The sequence below is a fragment of the Pseudorasbora parva genome, chromosome 19 (assembly GCF_024679245.1).
Source record: "Pseudorasbora parva isolate DD20220531a chromosome 19, ASM2467924v1, whole genome shotgun sequence".
Lineage (NCBI taxonomy): Eukaryota > Metazoa > Chordata > Actinopteri > Cypriniformes > Gobionidae > Pseudorasbora > Pseudorasbora parva.
In genome coordinates this window covers 17,349,157-17,371,905 of record NC_090190.1, presented here as the reverse complement: position 1 = coordinate 17,371,905, position 22,749 = coordinate 17,349,157, and the positions used below count along the sequence as shown (strand labels likewise).

Below are 22,749 nucleotides of genomic sequence, written 5' to 3'. Positions count from 1 at the left end.
TGCAATTATCTAATCAACCAATCACATGGCAGTTGCTTCAATGCATTTAGGGGTGTAGTCCTGGTCAAGACAATCTCCAAAGGTCCAAACTGAATGTCAGAATGGGAAAGAAAGGTGATTTAAGCAATTTTGAGCGTTGCATGGTTGTTGGTGCCAGACGGGACGGTCTGAGTATTTCACAATCTACTCAGTTACTGGAATTTTCACGCACAACCATTTCTAGGGTTTACAAAGAATGGTGTGAAAAGGGAAAAGCATCCAGTATGCGGCAGTCCTGTGGGCGAAAATGCCTTGTTGATGCTAGAGGTCAGAGCCGACTGATTCAAGCTGATAGAAGAGCAACTTTGACTGAAATAACCACTCGTTACAACCGAGGTATGCAGCAAAGCATTTGTGAAGACACAACACGCACAACCTTGAGGTGGATGGGCTACAACAGCAGAAGACCCCACCGGGTACCACTCATCTCCACTACAAATAGGAAGAAGAGGCTACAATTTCCACAAGCTCAGCAAAATTGGACAGCTGAAGACTGGAAAAATGTTGCCTGGTCTGATGAGTCTCGATTTCTGTTGAGACATTCAGATGGTAGAGTCAGAATTTGGCGTAAACAGAATGAGAACATGGATCCAGCATGCCTTGTTACCACTGTGCAGGCTGGTGGTGGCGGTGTAATGGTGTGGGGGATGTTTTCTTCACATACATGTCCATCCCTCTATGACCACCATGTACCCATCCTCTGATGGCTACTTCCAGCAGGATAATGCACCATGTCACAAAGCTCGAATCATTTCAAATTGGGTTTCTTGAACATGACATTGAGTTCACTGTACTAAAATGGCCCCCACAGTAACCAGAAATCAACACAATAGAGCATCTTTGGGATGTAGTGGAACGGGAGCTTCGTGCCCTGGATGTGCATCCTACAAATCTCCATCAACTGCAAGATGCTATCCTATCAATATGGGCCAACATTTCAAAAGAATGCTTTCAGCACCTTGTTGAACCAATGCCATGTAGAATTAAGGCAGTTCTGAAGGTGAAAGGGGGTCAAACACAGTATTAGTATGGTGTTCCTAATAATCCTTTAGGTGAGTGTATAATCACTGCTCTTTTTAAGTGAATTTAAATGCAAAAGCCTTACATTAATAATGTGTTAAACTTTTCTGGACAGTCTTGTATGTTAAATTTGTATTGTATTGTGTGATTAACCATATTTGCATTTCAAAGATGTATTTCAAAAACCCATGTTTCATTATTCATGTTTCCTTAGCAGTGAGCATGGCTCATGAATTTGGGTATCATCCTCCCTTCATATTTTTAAACAGAAGACAATCAAACATCTAGAAGCCCTTTCCGATATAAATGAATGACACCTAAAATTTGTCTTACATTCAACAGATTTTCCAAAGATTCTGAACTTGAATTTTGATGAACTATGATGAAGCAAAGCATTGTGTTTTCAAAGCTGATGTTATTATGTTTTAGTCTGTAACTTTGTAAAAACCTGTTTTTATATGTATTGTAGAACAATAAACATAACATGATTTACATGTAATGGTCTTACAGTGAAGTAATGTATACGTGTTTATACATTTTGCCTTAAAAGATGACATCTTGAATGCTCTCTTGCTTTTAGATAAGCTGTTATTTTTTATTATTTGAGAGTTAATTTGGGTTAAATCTGTGTTTATATCCGTAAGGACGTAAATGATAGGTGTAGTACTGGAGTGTGTGCATTCTCACTGCATCTATGTAGTGGAAAGAGATGGCTAAATCTGAACAGCATCCAGGGCCCTAAAACACAAGAACAGAATAAGGCATTTTACATAAAGAACAATCAATCAAATCTAAGCTTAGGAGGACTGTTAAGAGAAAGCAGGTAATGTGAAAAGGGATGTGGTGTTTTATTTTCATTCCAAGGGAGTTTAAGAGTGACCTTATTATAATGATTATTATTATTCTTATTAAAAAAATGTTTGATGAGTTGCTATAGAATTACTATAGCCATGTTTCCACTGAAATCCGTGAAAAAGATTAGGCAGATTAGTATGTTGACATAAGACTTCACGTGACTTGCAAGTTCCTGCTGGATTTCGTATACAGTATAAGTATATATTTATGCTGCCGTATTTTTTTATGTCATTGTTGATTTGAATAGCAGACAGCTCTTTCTGCACGCACCACAACAGACTTTTAGGTTGAAATAAAATGCTGCATGAACTCATCCAATCAGCATGTTCAGCACCCTAGTCCCTCCCCTGAAAGTTCCTGAACTCTGCAAAAGTACTACCTCATGTACAGGGAGATTTTGAGGGGGGAATTTTTACCCTGAACTTCTTTTAGACCCTGGTTCCTGCGGTCGACACGCCGAGTACCACCCCAAAGTCCCTAGTGCCTTGGAATGGTTCCTTCGGTGGAAACGTTGGTTAAGCCACTCATGACATATACCCGGATCTTAACTGGAAATTTATCAGTGAAATATAAATAATTGCAGAGTGGTTCCTGGATCTACAAGGAAACACATTTTTGATCTGACTTGATGGCTCCGTTTTCAACTGCCACAACTGCAAGCTGCTAATCTCGCTGATTAGTAAGGCCAGTCACAGTCAAAAAGTCAGACAAACCTAATAGGTTTTGGTTCACAACCAGGGTTAGGAGCTTCTACACCATTTTTATTCACATATCATTTCCCTCTGATTTTAGGGGTAAGTTATAGTTTGGGTTATATGGGTAGGAATATGGCTAGAACAATACCTTTGGACAGGAATGTTGTTCCAGGATCAACAACAAATGTTTATCCAAGAACATGTATTACTTGTAAAACTTACGGATACCAGTTTTTAGCTGGAACTCACTGCTGAGGTTTCATAAAGGAGGAATAAATATCCATGTAACTGATACCCGAGTCAAGTACACTGATACTGTGATGGCAGTTCTCGAAGAGCTGGTTACCGCAACTCTGAAATGAGAGATGTTTTGGACTTGGACATGTCCATGTTGCTGAGAGCCAGTGAGTTGTGCGAGCATCCGTGAACCAAGAAATTGAACGAGGGGGGAAATGTTTCTTTAATGACAATTCATTGAATAAAATCACCTATACATGCGATTAAACATGGCTTTATTTGAATGTGTTTGAGCCTGATGTGTAAAAATTACAAAATTTTAATTAAATTAAATTACATCTTTATCATTAAGTAGTTGATGACCCACATTAGCCTAAAGACTGGAAGCCACTACACAACTTTTAAAACCTGAACAGATATTTAATCATTAAGAATCATAAACTTTGTATGACTGACATTGTAAATGGTTAAAAAGGAAAAACTGGGCATTGTATGCCAAACAACTGAGGGTCACATGCTACTTTTTTAACGAGTTCAGATGCAACAACCTCACGCAAAAACAAGACTAGCCCTGCGTCCCAATTCGCATACTACCCATCCTAAATAGTATTCGAAAATAGAATTAGTATGTCCCAAATCGTAGTATGTTGAAAAGAGTATTCCAAAGATTCCCGGATGGTTTACTATTTCCGGTCCGAATTCGTAGTATGGATCGATGGGCACTCTAACGGCTGATATTGCCCACAACCCATTGCGAGTTGGACGAGGATTCAATTAGAACTACAAACGCGCATAAAAAACGTTAAAAAACTACAAACATGACGGCTGTGCGAGTTCGACGGTTAAGTAGAGAAGTTAAGATAAAGGGGTTTGAGTGACCAACTATCAATATTTTACCCGTCAAAAATATATTCATTCAGTGTTGTCCACATTATATTTCACCTGCAGCAGCATTGTGAACTTTTTTAATGACACGTTTGGCCATTAACTTTTAAATGCATCATTATATTTAAACTGCAAACACATGAGGAGAGTCTCTGACCCACAAAGACCCACACATGGAAGATCAACGAGCGGCTACATTTCTCTCCGATACGGTAGGAGATTCAACTGAATGTGGAGGATTTGAACTTTGACGAATCTGACGATGATTGACAGGGCAGATAAATGGTGACGGGATGCACGTAACTAAGCGACAGAGTCCATTAAAGATGGCGAAGTAGTATGTCCCGAAGCTTACATACTTTTCTGCTACACACTCAAAAGTATATACCTTTTCTTCACAAAAAGAGTACATACTTTTAGGACGTAGTATAAGTAGGCGAATTGGGACGCAGCATTAGGGAATTTCACATGGGGAAAACACCCTCATCCTCCCTCACACCAGAACATGATTTAAAGGAGACCCACAACAACAACCTGCACCTGGGCCTTGAATACCCCATATGGGCCTGGACACTCGACAATCGACAACAATAGGTTTTTTAAAAGTTAAAAATATGTTTGATCTCCTCTGACTGGAAGGAATTACAGTCCTGGAAATAAAAAAGAGTCTGGGCTCATCATACACTACAGGATTTTCTGTGAAATCTGTCAACACCAACTGCCCAAACTCTTGACCTCCGTTCATCTTCGGAACACGAAGATATTTTTGTTAAAATCCGATGGCTCAGAAAGGCCTTCATTGACACCAATGTCATTTCCTCTCTCAAGACCCATAAAAGGCACTAAAGACGTCATTTCAAAGCTCATCTCACTACAGTGACTCTACAATAGTTTTATGAAGTGACGAGAATAGTTTTTGTGTGCAAAACCCCCCCAGAAATAAGGACTTATATATTGATGGGCCGATTTCAAAATAAAGCTTTGAACGGTTATGAATCAGCGTATTTATTCATGATTTGGGTCGCCAGTGTCACGTGATTTCAGCAGTTTGGAGGTTTGACACGCGGTCCGAATCATAAATCCATACGCTGATTCATAATGGTTTGCAGCTTTGTTTTGAAATCAGCCCATCACTATTATACAAGCCGTTATTTAGTTTTTTGACAACACAAAAACTATTTCAGTCTCTTCATAAAATTATTGTAGAGCCACTACTGTAGTGAGATGGGCTTTATAAAGACATCTTTAGTGCCTTTTATGGGTCTTGAGAGAGGAAATGACATTGGTGTCATTGAAGGCCTTTCTGAGCCATCGGATTTCAACAAAAACATCTTCATTTGTGTTCCGAAGATGAACGGAGGTCTTACGGGTCTGAAACTGCATGAGGGAGAGTAATTAATGACAGTATTTTCATTTTTGGGTGAACTAACCTTTTAATTCCGCCTAAAATGTGTCATGCTTACCTCAACGGGGTCATAATGCTCATAGAAGAGGTACCAGGGTCGTGGTCTGGGTAGCTGTCTGAGCAGGTAGTAGTCTGGAGGGAAAGGGTGAAAGGTTTGTCTCCCCAACACATCTCTGGAATCACCCATCCTAACTTTCATGGCCTCCATGCATTTTCCCAATCCAATATCCTCAACTTCTGTATTGTGTGTGCAAAGTCCATCAGCAAAACCTTTAACGAATCTCCTCAAAGCTTCCTTACTTAGGACATAACCAGCTCCTCCGCTCATGTACCCCTGTGCAACAAATGGTGCAAATCTACGTCCAAAATATAGCGGCTCCTCTGTGTTGTGCTTGGAGAGACCGTAACGCAAGTTCTCAAGAACAACAAATGTGTCGTCGTCAGCTTTGAGGAACCAATCAGCATCGTCCAGATGATGCTCGTGAATGTGCTGGAAGGCTCGTATGGTCTTCCAGTAGAGTTGACTACGTCCTTCTGACACGTTGAGCCCTACCGTGGGGAAGTCTGACTCCTTCGAACTCATGTACAGAATGACGTTGCAGCGTTTTCCCCATGTGGCACGCACATGTTGGGTTCTGGATTCCAGGTGTTGAGGCTGCGTCATTACCCAGCATAACACTCTGACCTTCTGGCTGAGGTCTTGTGCGACGCTTCTGTTCTTGGCTATAAAAATAATAGACTTTATCTTATTGCCCGTTCATTTTACACTTATTCATTTAGCAGATTACAAATACAGTTATAATTGAGGAATACAACAAGAAATGAATCTTAAAGAGGCAATTAACATAAGTGCTATAGTAATACAAAGTTTCAGCCACCAATAAAGATATAAGTTTTATCCTTCTAAGAAAAGCATAGCCCATATCACAACGATAACAACACAGAGGAACGATATCATTGGAATAATGGTATGTTTGTATTTTCAGCTGATGAATGATACAAAAATTGGCAGCCAATCAAAATCCTCCCAATTTTAAAAAGCAATTTTTTAAAGATTATTTAAAGTGACAGTCGACAAAACTGCAGTGTGCACTTGTAATAAACAAAACGTTATCTTGTGTTGGTGTGTGGACAATAATAATATGGTTATAGTAACCTTCATAATTAGCTTTCTTCATGTGAACCGGCCTATACACTTAAAAAAAGTTTTTTCATTGCTTTAAGTCATAAAAATAAGTTAAGCAACTGTTTAGTTAGACAATATTCAACTTTTTTTAAAAAGTCAGTTTAATGAAATTTAAGTTTAAATGGCTTAAACATCCAAGTTGATTGTACTTAAATATTTAAGGCAGCAATTTCTTTTTTACAGCGAGCCGTTTATCTTAGAAACAGAAGGAGACTGTTCAGTGGATATGTACAGTAAATAATGGCCTACTATAAATACTCAGTATTTTTGCAGTATGTGTTATGCAGTAAGTAGTATGCAAATGTTAGGCATGCAAGGACATTTGGGTGATCTATTGTCGAAGTATACACTATATGAGTGTCAATTAAGTGTCTAAAAACATCACAAGTGTATTATTCCCACAATAAGCATACTCGTATAATCTTTTTTTGGTCTTTTCTTTTTATTACAAAGTTAAGTTATTTCAGAAATAATAATTGGGTGCCATTTGTTGACCTGAAGAGGTCGTATGATAACAATTGAGCACATGTACAGAATTACTGAACACACTTAATTATCGGTAAGTTCTTTAAAAAATCTAATACATACAGTATTCATCATCATTCATGATTAGATGAGAAATGTAGAGAAGAAAGAAAGCATTTGTCTTACCTTTATGCAGTACAAATGTATCCCTTGTATGCATAGGAAATGGAGGTTTTAGAGTCCTTAGAAAGTGTGAATAAATTATTGAGAGAAGGACACTCATTGCTACTCCACTTAAAAATAACATTTGGTGCTTAAATCTTCCCATGTCTATTACATATAAGATAAAAGCTTCTTGTTCAACTCATTTAAACACAGACAGCATCTCTTCAATGATCTGAACGCCCTGCCCATAAACACACAGATTACTTTACAGATCAAGTTCTGCAATCATCATCACAGACATTATTGCATGTATTTTATTATATTATTATTTAACATAGGCATATGTTAATATTTCTGAACACATCTGCAAAGAAAAATATAAAATTGCATGTTTATATAACGTATAACTTGTCTTTTTTTCACTGTAAAAAACTATATGAGTAGTATGATACGACAGCATATGTTTTTTACATTAAACATGCTCATTAAAATAAGTTAAGCAATTTTCAACTTTTTTAAATAAGTTATACAAGATTTAGATAATTTTTCGTAATGTAATTTAAGTTGAAGAGACTGAAACATCCATGTTGATTGTACTTAAAAATAAACTTCATTTTACAGTGCTATTTTATTTAACACACATATATAATGCATTACTGCAACAATAATATAAATAAAGTGTCTGTATAATGTTGAAAAAGGGTCATATAAAACACCAACGAGACATACAGTATATGACCCTTTTTACTACCTGTCCCAAATAACAACAGAAACCTCTCATTAAAGGGTTACTTCAGCGATTAGCATATGGCTTTGTATGATTATATTCATATACTCCTCATATCCCCCTGAGACAAGAGATTTATGCATTTTATTTCTGGAAAAATTCCTCCCATGTTGCAAATATCGTCAATTTGCGCCATCGGAGGAATTGTTGGCCAGAGGCTAAAGACTACAGCCAGCAGAGGGAGCCATTTCCGCATGTTTTCAACGTGTATGGGGGATGGGAGATTACACTCACAGCACTCAGCTTGCAGCTGCAGCCTCAGGCTTTCATGGAAACGGTGCGGCCAGCAGAGAAAAGTAAGTCTTTAAACTTCTTAAACTAATTCCTATGAAAGTTAAGCTTTCAAAGGCATGAACTGAAAACGCGCCAGACTGAACATGCGCTGTGAATCTATGCCGCGGACGCGTTTACCTCAGCTCTCATCACATGCTCATCCATGACTGTCAATGTAATCTGACTCCTGCAGCGTTTGGGCTGTGAGACTTGGGCTGTTACCTCAGCAGCTAAATCACATTATATTGAACAGACACGTTCAGTTTTTATTAGTGTCTGTTCTCTAACTGAACTGATTTTATGAAAATAAACGCGGTCGCGGTGGGAAGGAAAAAGTGATTCAGTAATCTAGTAGCCATGGCTTTGGGAGTGGCCTTGTAGGGTAGCGAAGCATTCTGGGAATTGTTGTCTTTCATCCCCATGAGACAAAAATACATTTTCTGTCTTTTCTGAGCCTAGAAAGCACCAAATTAAAAAATAATTTCACATTTCTACTACATAATGACCCAGTTTAAATACAGATTCATCTTTCCAGTGCTGTATATATATATATATATATATATATATATATATATATATATATATATATATATATATATATATATACTCACCTAAAGGATTATTAGGAACACCATACTAATACTGTGTTTGAACCCCTTTCACCTTCAGAACTGCCTTAATTCTACGTGGCATTGATTCAACAAGGTGCTGAAAGCATTCTTTAGAAATGTTGGCCCATATTGATAGGATAGCATCTTGCAGTTGATGGAGATTTGTAGGATGCACATCCAGGGCACGAAGCTCCCATTCCACCACATCCCAAAGAGGCTCTATTGGGTTGAGATCTGGCGACTGTGAGGCCTCATTGTCATGTTCAAGAAACCAATTTGAAATGATTCCAGCTTTGTGACATGGTGCATTATCCTGCTGGAAGTAGCCATCAGAGGATGGGTACATGGTGGTCATAAAGGGATGGACATGGTCAGAAACAATGCTCAGGTAGGCTGTGGCATTTAAACGATGCACAATTGGCACTAAGGGCTTAAAGTGTGCAAAGAAAACATCCCCCACACCATTACACCACCACCACCAGCCTGCACAGTGGTAACAAGGCATGCTGGATCCATGTTCTTATTCTGTTTACGCCAAATTCTGACTCTACCATCTGAATGTCTCAACAAAAATCAAAACTCATCGGACCAGGCAATATTTTTCCAGTCTTTAACTGTCCAATTTTGGTGAGCTCGAGCAAATTGTAGCCTCTTTTTCCTATTTGTAGTGGAGATGAGTGGTACCCGGAGTTTGGAGTTCAGGAGGTTGTCTTGACCAGGATCACACCCCTAAATGCATTGAAGTAACTGCCATGTGATTGGTTTATTAGATAATTGCATTAATGAGAAACAGGTGTTCCTAATAATCCTTTAGGTGAGTGTGTGTATATAAGCAGTAATAAACAGTAATATTGTGAATTATTATTCAAATCTAAAATAACTGTCTTCAGTGTCACATGATCCTTCAGAAATCATGATGATCTGCTGCTCAAGGAACATTTATGATTATTATTAATGTTGAAAAGAGTTGTGTAAAACATTTTTAATTTTTCAATTTTCCGGATTCTTTGATGAATAGAAAGTTCATAAGAACAGCATTTATTTAAAAATAACAATATTTTGCAACATTATAAATGTATTTACTGTTGTTGTTTTTTAAAGAATTTAATGCATTAATTGCTGAATTAATGTATTAATTTCTTAAATAAATAATAATAATTATTATTACTGACCCAAAACTTTTGAACTAGTAGTACTAGTAGTTTTTTTGAACTTTATATCCATCAAAAAATGTTTTAGCCTACACAACTGTTTTCAACATGGATAATAAAATCATCTTGAGCAGCAAAACAGCATATTAGAAAGAATGATTTCTGAAGGATCATGTGACACTGAAGAATGGAGTTATGATGCTGAAAATTCCGTTTTGCATCACAGAAATAAATTGCATTTTAAAATATATTCAAAAATGGAAAACTTTTAATTAGAAAAGATGAATACATTTAATAATATTTCACAGTATTATTATTATTATTAGTTGGTATTTTTATTCAAATAAATTTAGCCTTGGTGGCATAATAGACTTATACTAAAAAAATTTTAAAAAAATATTACCGATCAAAAAAGCTTTTTAACTGCAGTGTATTTAAACGTGAAGGTGATTGGCGCCCGTTTTCTTAGTTGCACTACATTCCCATCGGCACCAGAGGGCAGCAGCGGCTCTAATAACACTGATAGCGCTGCAGTGAAGAAGCCACTATGTACTGTTGGGTAATCAACAGTGTTATACATATGACCTTTTATCATATATAATATCTTATCTCTCGCATGAGATATGTTTTTTGGGCTGAAGCACTAATACTTGACTGCTGTGTTTAAACAGGACGCTTGTCGCTGTTTCATATCTAGAGTTTACTGATACTGATACAGATTGTGAAGTTATGGCACATCCAGCACATGTATCAGCAGTTCGGTCTTTGTACAAGAGAATCTTGTTACTGCACCGCTTCCTGCCCATAGACCTGCGGGCTTTGGGTGATCAGTATGTGAAAGATGAATTCAGAAGAAACAAGACTGCATCAGGTGAAGAGGAGGTCACACGCTTCATGACAGAATGGCAGGTAAGATGGAAACCAGCTGTGAGCTTCTATCACTTGACTGCAGAGAAAGCAAATAAGTTACATTTAAGTCAGATTCAGTGCTCGAATCAAGTATTTTTATTTTTTTATTATTTATTTTTTTGCTAATGATATTGTGCTTCCATACTATTCACATCATGCCACTATAGTATACATTATCATTATCACATGTAAAACTCCCTTGTTATTCTTCATCCTCATTCTATTTACTATTTTACAACTTTATTACCTTCTTGTGAGTGCATTGTAAGTGTGGGATAGTTCATCCAAAAATGAAAATCTGTCATCACCGCTTACCCTCAAGTTGTTTCCTAATGAATTTGTTTCTCCTGCTGGACACATAAGAAGATATTTTGAAGGGGAACTAAACAGTTGATGGACCCCATTGACCTCCATAGTATATATATAGAGGAAAAAAATACTAGGTGATTAGGGCCCATTGACTGTTCGGTTACTGGCATTTTTCAACGTATCTTCTTTTGTGTTCAGCAGAAGCAAGCAACAAATTAGTATAAACTCATAATGTAATAATAACTGCACATACTGCATTAAGTATTACATTATTGTTGTAATAAATTGTTCATAATGTAATAATTGAATTACATCTTGAGCTCATAATGTAATAACATTGTTGTGCTTTTAAAACAAAAAAACAAACAAATAGTATTCCTGGAATGAAGTTTCCAATGTATTCCTTTAAAATCTAAATCCAGTCTTAAACTACCTGCGAAATGCAACATATTGAAATATTCCTGAATTTATTGTTGTTTTTATTATTATTAGATTTTTTAGGCAGGTTAAAATTGGGTTTACAATTACATTTTAAAAATGTAATGTAAAGGAATACCAATGCTTTCTGTTTATTAAAAATATAAGATTTATAAAAATAATAATAATTGCATGAACGTTGCATTTCTCCGATTTAGATTTTTTCCAAATGTACTGTAAGGGAATACTATTTTTATGTTTTAAAAGCTATTATAATTATGACAAAAGTATATGTTTTTGGTGAGTTTATAATATAATACATTTCTCATAATGTTATTTTTTTATTACATTATGTGCTCAAGGTTGTATTATATTTTGAGAAAAGTATTACATTATGTGCAGTTATTACATTATGAGCTGCTACATGCATGTTTGGAACAAATTAAGGGTGAGTAAATGACAGAATTTTCCTTTTTGGGTAAACTATCCCTTTAATGAGTCGGACTCGGGCCTTTGCTGAAACCTTCCACATGATGGCAGCACCTTCCTGAAGTCTCTATCATCATGAAACATGAACAGAATTCATCCATAACCCCATAAGTTAACTAACAAATCCTTTACTCCCAGGGAGCACAGCCGTTTCCAAACACCATCTGTGTACATTAATTACGCTTTAATCCACCATCACCTTGTTGAGACTTCATTCTTCCATTTCAGTTATGTGGATACAGAATCGTGCCACTTACGAGAGCTCTGACGCCACGCTCGTATGAAATATTCCATGACAAATCCAAAGATCGCATTCAACGCATGAACTCCACTTAAACGTGCAGCAGCATACATTCAAGGAGCAAGGATGCACATCATCTTTTACGTCAAGGCTGGGTATTGGAGATGCTTTTTGAGCCGTCAAACTTCACAAGATGTATTACACTTGTAGTATGGCTCTGTTTCTGTTACCAGCGCAGTGGTTTGTGATATGATTGTGGACCAAGCTGGCTCTTATTGCATTTTCACAGTCATGCAGTGTGATTTCAGAGGACTCGGTGTTCCTGGACTGGCATTGACAGTAACAGATATTCTTTAATAGGGTAAAAACCTCACACTTGCAAGTAATGAGAGTCACTATGTCCTTGTACAGAAGAACACGTACACATCCTTCCAAAATGGGCAGCTGACTGAGACATAGCCTAAAGACACATCCTGAAGACATAGCCTAGCCTTACACAACTTTTCGCCTATGCACGACGTACACACTTAACAAAACATAGTAAACGCAGTAAATGTAAACCTTTAAATGATGGCTCACCCTAAAATGAAAAGGTTCATTTACTCCCCAATAACACAAAATGTCACACAACGGCTCTGTGTGAGAAACAGACTGAAATTTTAGTCATTGTTCACTGATAATCTTCCTCTCCGGTGAACTGTTAGCAGTTACCGGTACGTTACTGAATCATTGATTGAGTTCAGAAAACTCGAGTACAGATTAATTCAGACCCTCTTTGTGAACTGGATAACAGAATTGAAAAGATTTGACGATAAAAAACGATTTATTCATAAGTAAGACTTATTTCATGAACACGTCAAGGACAGCTACAACTTTAAATTCTGGTATTTTCTTACAGAGCTGTCGTATGACTTTAGAATGTAGTGTTATAGTCGTATGGACCACTTTTATGATACTTTTATATTGTTGCATGAAAAGTTCAGCCAGTATGTTTCTCAGAAATGTGTGTTGCATAGATGAAAGAAAATGATATAGGTGTGGAATAACATGATGGTGACAGAATTTTCATTTGTGGGTGAACTCAACTCAAAAGTTTGACATTAGCATGTTACTAAGCAAACCATGTGATGTGGAAATTGTAAAATGACAAATAATGGGTAAAGTAATCACTTTTATTCGGTTGTATGTGGAAAACATAGTTTGTGCAGACCTCAATGTGCTTTTGTGGTTGCAATTCACTGAGCATGAAACCATTTAAATTAAATTTACAGTTTTGAAATACAATTTCAGTACTACACCACTTGACGTCCGCTGTAAAACCTGGTTCCAGAATCAAAACCATGCAGTGTGAGCCTTTTTGTGTATATCATAGGAGGATGCCTATGATGCCTTAAAGGGAATCTCCACCCTAAAATGAATGATCCGTCCTTTACTCTCGCCTTAGTGACATTCCAAACTTGTGTGACCTGCTTTCTTCCTGGGAACATATAGAAACATTTTGACAAATAAAATTTTGACAAAACATTTTGACAAAAATGCTGTTTGGTTCCCAATGTTCTTCCTAATATTTTTTGAGTTCGCAAGAAGAAAGTGATACAGGTTTGGAACAACATGAAGGTGAGTATGGGTGAACCGTTCCTTTAAGATGTTGTCTAGGTAGGCAGCTCACTATTTTAAAACAGAGCTAATGCTTCACACTCGCTCACAATACAGCTGTGAATGGAACAGTTCACTCCTTCTTAGTTCTGGGAAGGAGTGGTGTGCTTTAGAACCCCCTCCCCACTTGTTCATTAGGAGGTGAGTGAATCACTGTGGGGTCTCGCTTTTCAATGCACTGCAGGAAAAAAAAAAAGAAGGGTGGTGGAGCCAGGAACAGACGTAGAGCGAGCCTCCAAATTTGATTAGGAGCACTGAGTGTTCACTTTAATCCAGTTACAGTAGAGGGCCCAGGGGGCTTCTCATCGCCTAATAAATCGACCGCATTGCAACAGACAAGCTTTCCCAGAGGAATGAAAGAAAAGGAGAGAATGTGAAGGAGTGAAAGATGTACGTTAGGGCTGCTTTATTATGGCAAGAATTACAACCATAACTGAAATCACGATTGTTTAACACAATTATAGGTGGGTGATATGATCAAAGTATTATTTCATGATACGAGTCATTTTAAATGTCCGTGAAATATCACAGTTATCAATACTTTAGCAAAAACTCATACTTTATTAAAGGTTTATTAAAGGGGTCATGAAATGAGAAATCAACTTTTCATTCAGCCTTTTATATATGAAAGTTCATCGTGATGTAAGGATATTTTGTACGTTTCGGAGCTGAAAACTTCCTCAAAAGAAAGAAAAGAAAAGCCTTTATTGACACCAGATCCAGCAAACCCTCAATTTCAGAATATGCCAACCTGTGTTGAAAAACCACCTTAACCAAAGAATACGAACACCTGATTCTGTAGCCCCGGCCACCGATCTGTGCATGAGATGTTATGTAAGGGATAATGTACACCCAGCCGGTTGTTATCGCAGAATAAACCCCGACAGAGTGATCAGGAACCCGACGCGAAGCGGAGGGGTCTTGCTTCACTCTGAAGGGGTTTATTCTGCGATAACAACCAGCTGGGTGTACATTATCCCACTTATTACACGGCTACTAGTCTCAAATAAATTAGACACAAAATATTGCCTTGAGATTAAATATTTTATTAGCTCTTACGCAAAGCTTCTGCAAAGAAAAACAGTTCCAACCTGCTTTAAGCCTTTATCTATTGCTGAAGATTTGCCATATGCCTTTGCTAAATGTTGAAAATAAATACTGAAAGGGTTAGTTCACCCAAAAATGAAACCAAGCCTATGCTTTACTCACCCTCAAGTTATCATAGGTGTATATGACATTCTTCTTTCAGACAAATACAATCGGAGTTATATTTAAAAAGTCCAGGCTAACGTTAATCCAAGCAGTAGTTGTAGTTGTTTTTGAAGTCCATAAAAAATGCACCTGTCCGTCAAATAACATGCTCCACACGGCTCCGATGGGTTATTAGAGCCTTCTGATTCGAATCGATGCGTTTGTGTAAGAAAAATATCTATATTAAAAACGTTATAAAGGAAACCTGCCTTGAAGTCTTCCATTGTAACCCACGGCTGTTTAAGCCACAAGATGGCGCCAGCGTTAAGCATAGAAGTAGTACCGGTCAAGATAACTCGTAGTACCCGGATGCGGGTGTTATTTGGGAATAACATACCGCTGGAATTTGCGATTGACCAATCAGTAACAAGTATTTTACAGAGCCGTGTAATAAAGATAAATAACAGGCCTATGTGGAGCTAAACTGGATTGAACTTCCAAGCAATAAACATGCTGCATAATCTTCATTCGGATTCCAATATTACGAATGCATTGTTGAACTTTATATTTAATGAAGATCCAGATCATGTGGGGAAAACATTGTGCGTTTGTTTCTTCATTTCACTGCGAAGAGCCTGGATTTGCAGACACGATGAGGTTACATGAATAAATGAAGCAACACATTAATGTGAGTAAAACATTTATTTTTTATTTTTTATATGTGATAGTATTGCACTGTTACAGATCATTTGATATCTATTGCTTGTGTGTACATGTCTAACAGAACACACCTGTCACAGGCTGGAGAATCCTTTATTTGAGGTTTTGTTGGTTCATTGTGCTGCGATTCGTGATCAGACTCGGACATGTAACATTATGGGCCAGGGCTCGCAAAGCCCAACGTACTGGGGCTATGTGTTTTTCAGACAGGCTACCAAAACGTATTACCAGTGATTTTTTTCTCGAGACTCGGTCTCGGAATCGGTCTCAAGACCATATTTTAATGGTCTCGGTCTCGTCATGGACTCGGGTCCATTTGGACTGGAATTGACTCGTACTCGAACATGTTAGGACTCGGACTTATTTCCGAGTCCACTCGAGTCCCGTTCAAAATAATTATGATTAATGTTAATGTTATGTTATGTTAATATTTCTAGTTAATAATTGATGTTTGACACTTCGAATGATGTGTGGTTTTCTTAAGCGCAACTGCACATGACTCAGGGGCGTAGTTTATGGGGGGGATGTAACCAAATCCCATTCAAATCCCTCAGTTACAACAACCCCCTAATATTTCAACACGAAAATCACAGTAGATCAAAAGAAAAATATGTTGAATTCATTTGTTTTGAAACAATAATTTTGTTCCTAATCAAATATGAGTTTGTCATAATAAATAGGACAAAAAATACTCCCCCTCCATTGAACCGATTGGTAATGCCCAACCAATGAGTCGCACTTTCACCAAAACAACGAGAGTGGTGTTTGAATGGGAGAGCAAACGTTAGCGCCAAAAATGAAGAGAAGTGCTGCACAGCGGACTATATTTAACTGCTGGCCAGAGAGGGATGCAAAAAAATAAAGCATGTACTGAGAATGAGGTATGAGAATATTGTGTAATAGCTAAGTACACACCACATATATTTAGCTAGCTAATCCATTGCAATGTATTTAGCTATAACTATCAGTATAACAAGTTACCAAAGCAGCTGTCTGTTTTGCTTTTTCATTTTTCAATAGTGTCTGTAATTGTCAATGACAAAAGTATTCACATCGGTTTTTTGTTTTCTTCTTAAATTAATCTGACTTTTGAACGAATTGTGTGAATGAACGATTTAAGTGGCTCACTCATTAAAACAGTGAATCGCTGCCACCTACTGGCGGTTTCAATACTTTCTTTTTATAATCTCTACTAGTTAGAATTTTATGAATATTATACACTAACTTCATAATGTTATGAGGTGTATAATCTCTTAACAAGTTTTTATAACAGATTCGAGATTAATATACCAGCAGGGTAGAAAATTCAGCAGAGGGAGAGGAGGAGCAGGCGATCAGGTAAAGAAAAAAAGCAGCTTTGTAAAGTTAGGAGAGAGAGAGAGAGAGAGAGAGAGAGAGAGAGAGAGAGAGAGAGAGAGAGAGAGAGAGAGAGAGAGAGAGAGAGAGAGAGAGAGAGAGAGAGAAATCCATATATATAACATTCCTTTCTTGATGTGCATTGCTCACTCTCTTGACTTCATATTTGAAGGAAAAATACAATCACAGTTGATTGTAAAGTTTTGATCATGCTATTTTTTCTGACTCTGTAGTGAGGTTTGTGCATGCATGTGTGTGTGTGTTAGTGATGCATGGTTTGCGGTTATATCCACTGATTGGGTGGGCCAAGTAATAAAAAATAACATTCCAATTAATTGCGGTGGATGAGAGATAAATCATTGTGTTTGTTTGATAAAGACATTTTGTGAGCCCTGTGGGCAAATCAGTGTGAAAAATTTAGTGCAGCATGTTCATGCGTTCCATGAGAGAGGCTCAAAACCAGTGTAGAAAATAGCCTATCACTTATTCATTATAATGTTTTTGAATGTTAATATAATGTGACCGTCATTAGTTGACCTCAGACAACAGTATAAAACAAACAAACACAAAAAGACAGTTCATGACCCCTTTAATGTAAGTAAAAGCCCTCAAAACAGTTACAGAAGACAAAAAAAAAAACTGTCAGCAATCAAATAAGAACAAATACACAAAATATATTGTTTTATATACAATATATTGCGATTTACCAGATGAATAGAAAGAATCATTCTAGAATTTTTGGGGTAATTTTGAAATAACATTGCATAATCTTCACTGTATAAATTAAATGTAATTCATTTTTGTTAAAGCTACAAAAGTGATTTTCTCTTTGTCTTTTGTTGTTTGATTAACAATAATGACTCAATAGCAGGTATATTAGGCTGCTGACACTTTAAGAGCTAATGCACAGATCCATTACAATAAATCATACATCCATTTATTTCTCAATTGTTTATGTTTTCATGTGAGCCGTAACAACTGTTTATGAGTGTATGTGTCCATTCAAGGATTTTGGTGTTTGCGTGCTTTGTTCACAGTTATATGTGTCCAGGGAAAACAGCACACATGATCTGAATTGAGTTATCGTTGGTTTAAAATCACTTGAATGTTTAAACTGACAGGACCTACAAAGTGGAAATTCAAAATTTTCACTCTATGATGGTTGAACCTTGCAATTAATCTGGTTTGGTGCCTGGTTTGTATGAGTCACACATTAACTATGCTTCCTATACTTGATATTCCTAAAACAATGTATCATAGTAAAGTTTTCTGGGAAGTTCAGAAAACTCTAAAACATGTTAATTTGGCCAGATTTTGTTTTATCACATAAACACGCACGTAAACATTGAATCTCCAAAACCCTAGGTTGCTCCCAGGGGATTTTCCCTCTAATTATACTGTATGTCACTGTGGGTAAAACCATCTCTTAAATGACTACTGACTTAACTGTGAATCCATTGGTATTTCAGCAGCACGTTTCCAAGCTCAACTGTACATACAAAGTAGTGGTCATAGACCTAATCTGTTTATCGGTATAGAGCTTTAAAGTTCTGTGCCCTTGGGAAAGTCAGGCTATTCCAGTCAAGCATAAAACGGGTTGCCTGATTACGTCATTGCAATGGGATGTGAAGTGTTTATATTCAGAAGGTGAGCTTCACCAAAAAACTTGCCATCCAGCATGCCCACATCCTTTCCATTCTTAAAATATTACTCTTTGGCAAATGTTCAATCTAATTACATTATGTAGAGGAGGAAGCTTCTCAGACAAATGGCTTTTTGCTTCCAAAATTGAATTGCATCCAAATTCCAAGACGTAAGGAGAGTGAATGAGAGTTCTTAATGGTTTTGTTTTCAGTGTGTTTTTCTGAATGAGTCTGCCTGTGATGTCTTGTAGGTTTGATCATAAGCAGTCATGACAGATGTGACGGACAAGTTTAAATTAAGATGTCCAAACACACAAGCTCATATGATGGAATCAGCGGTGTGATGTAAATATGTTAAGCTCTACACTCTGGGACTTTGTATACTTGTGCTACAAGGATTGGGGAGGACAATCGTATTTACACAAAGTTCTGGTTCTGATTTCAAATAATCATTCTCTTAGTACTTTTGTGGACTACTAAAATAAATGCATCCGATTTCATTTTTTTTTACCCTAAACCCTTTTACCAGGCACTGTAACACACATTTTGTTATTTTGATTAGATAATCAAGTGTTCTAAAATAGAAGCAAATTATGTTTGACAGTAGGCCTACAACATACATACAGTGAGATAAGTAAGTATTTGAACACCCTAATTTGCAACATCTCCCACTTGGAAATCATGGAGGGGTCTGAAATTGTCATCGTAAGTGCATGTCCACTGTGAGAGACATAATCTAAAAAAAGAATCCAGAAAACAATATATGATGTTTAACTATTTGTATAATATAGCTGCAAATAGGTATTTGAACACCTGTCTATCAGCTAGAATTCTTACCCTCAAAGACCTGTTAGTCTGCCTTTAAAATGTCCACCTCCACTCCATTTATTATACTAAATTACATGCACCTGTTTGATGTTGTTATCTGCGTAAAGACACCTGTCCACCCATACAAAGAATCCAACTACTAACATGGCCAAGACCAAAGAGCTGTCCAAAGACACTAGAGACAAAATTGTACACCTCCACAAGGCTGGAAAGGGCTATGGGAAAATTACCAAGCAGCTTAGTGAAAAATGGTCCACTGTTGGAGCAATCATTAGAAAATGGAAGAAGCTAAACATGACTGTCAATCTCCCTCAGACTGGGGCTCCATGCAAGATCTCACCTCGTGGGATCTCAGTGATCCTAAGAAAGGTGAGAAATCAGCCCAGAACTATACAGGAGGAGCTGGTCAATGACCTGAAAAGAGTTAAGAGCACCGCTTCCAAGGTTACTGTTGGTAATACACTAAGACGTCATGATTGAAATCATGCATAGCACGGAAGGTTTCCCTACTTAAACCAGCAAATGTCCAGGCCCATCTTAAGTTTGCCAATGACCATTTGGATTATACAGAGGAGTCATGGGAGAAATTCATGTGGTCAGATGAGACCAAAATAGAACCTTTTGGTCATAATTCCACTAAATGTATTTGGAGAAGAAGAATGATGAGTACCATCCCTACTGTAAAACATGGGGGTGGTAGCATCCTGCTTTGGGGGTGTTTTTCTGCACATAGGACAGGGCGACTGCACTGTATTAAGGAGAGGAAGTATTAAGGGCCATATATTTTGGGGATTTGGGGGAACAACATGACAATGACCCGAAGCATACAGCCGGGATAACCAAGGAGTGGCTCTGTAAGAAGCATATCAAGGTTCTTGTGTGGCCTAGCCAGTCTCCAGACCTAAACCCAATAGAGAATTCATACATTGTGATTTCGGGATTTAAAAAAAAAATTTTTTTAGATTGTCTCTCAAAGTGAACATGCACCTACGATGACAATTTCAGACCCCTCCATGGTTTCAAAGTGGGAGAACTTGCAAAATAGCAGGGTGTTCAAATGCTTAATTTTCTCACTGTATATATAGAATATGTATGTAACGAAGTTTGTAGATGGGAAGGAAGGATGCGGGAACCGGCGAACGTTTCACAACTTTAATTCAAAATAAATAAACAAAACGAAAGTAAAACCGCGGGCAGCACCTCACGGACGACTGCCCACACAAACATAATAAAACTTAAACAAAATTCAACATAAAATCCAGGCCTGGTCCTCTCTCGTCTTCCGCTGCCCTTGCTCCTCCTTTTATGCTCCCGTCACTCGGCCGCGAGACGAGACCGGTGTGTCATGCAGATGGCACTCATTAACACTCGTCACGGCCCGCTCTCGCGGTCCCTCGCCCCGCTGCTTGTCACACCACAATGTATTACTGTGGTTCTGTACATTTAGTAAGAAACTATCTGTCACTGCCAGTGTTTGCCAGTACATGGCAGCAGAAGAATGTAGACCTTGAAGAATATTGATAAAAATGTACGTCATGAAAATAGTTTGCTTGCAGTATTTTTTTTTTTTTATATAGACATAATATAACAGCTGTTCCTTACTTACTTAACAGAAAAGAACCTGCAGCTCAGATATAATGCAAGTTCAGTTTTACTAGCAAATTGAAGAACATTGGTTTTGTAAAACTTGTAGAGACTTGTTAAAAGAGTGAGGAGCTTGGTACTGATATAGTGGGAGGGATTTCAGTGGGCTAAGAGAGAGCAGAAGGCATTGACCTCCATTAGACCTTAGTGGATTTCAAGTTACTTCACATCCCCCAGCAACCCCTTTGACCTGCATTTCATCCTGTGAATTGCAATCAATGAATCTCAAACAAAGACTAATAAATAATTCTGTCAATGTCTGTTATAAATCGATAGCACTGTATCAAATGAATTTCCTTAGTGTGCCTAATGTGTAAAGTCAATACAAGAACCAATAATTGGTGCAAGCGTTAGGGCTATGGTTATCTCCAAAAAGTTCTAAAAGTAGCTAAAAAATACTAAGTTGCTTATATTTTATTGTTTTCATCTTATTCTCTGTGCAGAACTACAAAGACACTCTACAAACCCAGGTGCTGGAAGCAGCGGGAAACAAGAAGTTGGTATTCGGCGCTGATTTACCAGAAGAGAAACTCAAAGACTTTCAAGACGAGCAGATCGGGCAGCTTTACGAGCTTATGCTTGAGTCCACAAAACCCAACCGGCAGTTTGATATTCAAGAGGAGGAAACGCCAAAGTAACACCCTCTACAGGAAAAAAAAGGAGAAGCTGCCCATACAGGACACAGTTTGACGTATAAATTATATTGTTCAAAGCCAAGACTGATGATTACATTAAAATGCTACAAAGAGTCTTTGTTGCTGTGTTTTGATGTGAGGATAAAAGGAAAATATATAAGTGTTTTTTTGCTCAGCAGTTAAAATGAAGATGCTTGATCTTTAGTGACAGCACTACCTCTGGTCAAAATGTCAATACATTGGCTTTTAAAAATTAGCCTCAACTCAATTCTTTTTTTGCATTCTGCCATTTTTAACAGACTATTTTTGTTTTGGATTTCATGGCAACTCCTACAATATTTACTTGATCTTATTCAGGAAAAATGTGATTTTTTTTGGTTTCTCAAAGCCATTTGAACTATAACACACCAAAAAAGTGATGTCAAGGATGCAAAACAGGAATTGAGGCTTTATATCGGCAGTACTTTGACATTGAAAGTTTGTTATTAGCCTCTTTCACACACACTTTTTACTGGTAAATTGCTGTTAAAGGGTTAGTTCACCCAAAAATGAAAATTCTGTCAATAATTACTTACCCTAATGTTGTTGGACACCCCTAAGACCTACGTTCATCTTCGGAACCCAAATGAAGATATTTTTGTTGAAATCCGATGGCTCAGACCGGCTCAGAAAGGCCTTCATTGACACCAATGTCATTTCCTCTCTCAAGACCCATAAAAGGTACTAAAGATGTCGTTATAAAGCTCATCTCACTACAGCGGTTTTACAATAATTGTATGAAGTGACAAGAATAGTTTTTGTGTGCAGAGAGGAAATGACATTGGTGTCAATGCAGGCCAGTCTGAGCCATCGGATTTCAACAAAAATATCTTCATTTGGGTTCCGAAGATGAACGGAGGTCTTACGGTAATAATTAAGTTAGAGGCCAACGACATTA

The 22,749-nt window shown here is 37.4% G+C and overlaps 2 protein-coding genes across 2 annotated transcripts; one reads left to right on the top strand and one right to left on the bottom strand.

Moving 5' to 3' along the window:
* Positions 1 to 1,668: 1,668 nt before the first annotated feature.
* c1galt1a (core 1 synthase, glycoprotein-N-acetylgalactosamine 3-beta-galactosyltransferase 1a) lies at positions 1,669 to 5,800 on the bottom strand. Its single transcript, XM_067426227.1, has 2 exons — positions 5,195 to 5,800; positions 1,669 to 1,797 (listed from the first exon to the last, which is right to left on the bottom strand). The coding sequence occupies exons 1-2, from the start codon at positions 5,798 to 5,800 to the stop codon at positions 1,669 to 1,671; spliced, it is 735 nt and encodes a 244-aa protein (XP_067282328.1).
* A 4,497-nt stretch (positions 5,801 to 10,297) lies between these two features.
* On the top strand, positions 10,298 to 21,925 carry sdhaf3 (succinate dehydrogenase complex assembly factor 3). Its single transcript, XM_067425647.1, has 2 exons — positions 10,298 to 10,683; positions 21,621 to 21,925. The coding sequence occupies exons 1-2, from the start codon at positions 10,504 to 10,506 to the stop codon at positions 21,813 to 21,815; spliced, it is 375 nt and encodes a 124-aa protein (XP_067281748.1). The 5' UTR covers positions 10,298 to 10,503; the 3' UTR covers positions 21,816 to 21,925.
* The last annotated feature ends 824 nt before the right edge of the window (positions 21,926 to 22,749 follow it).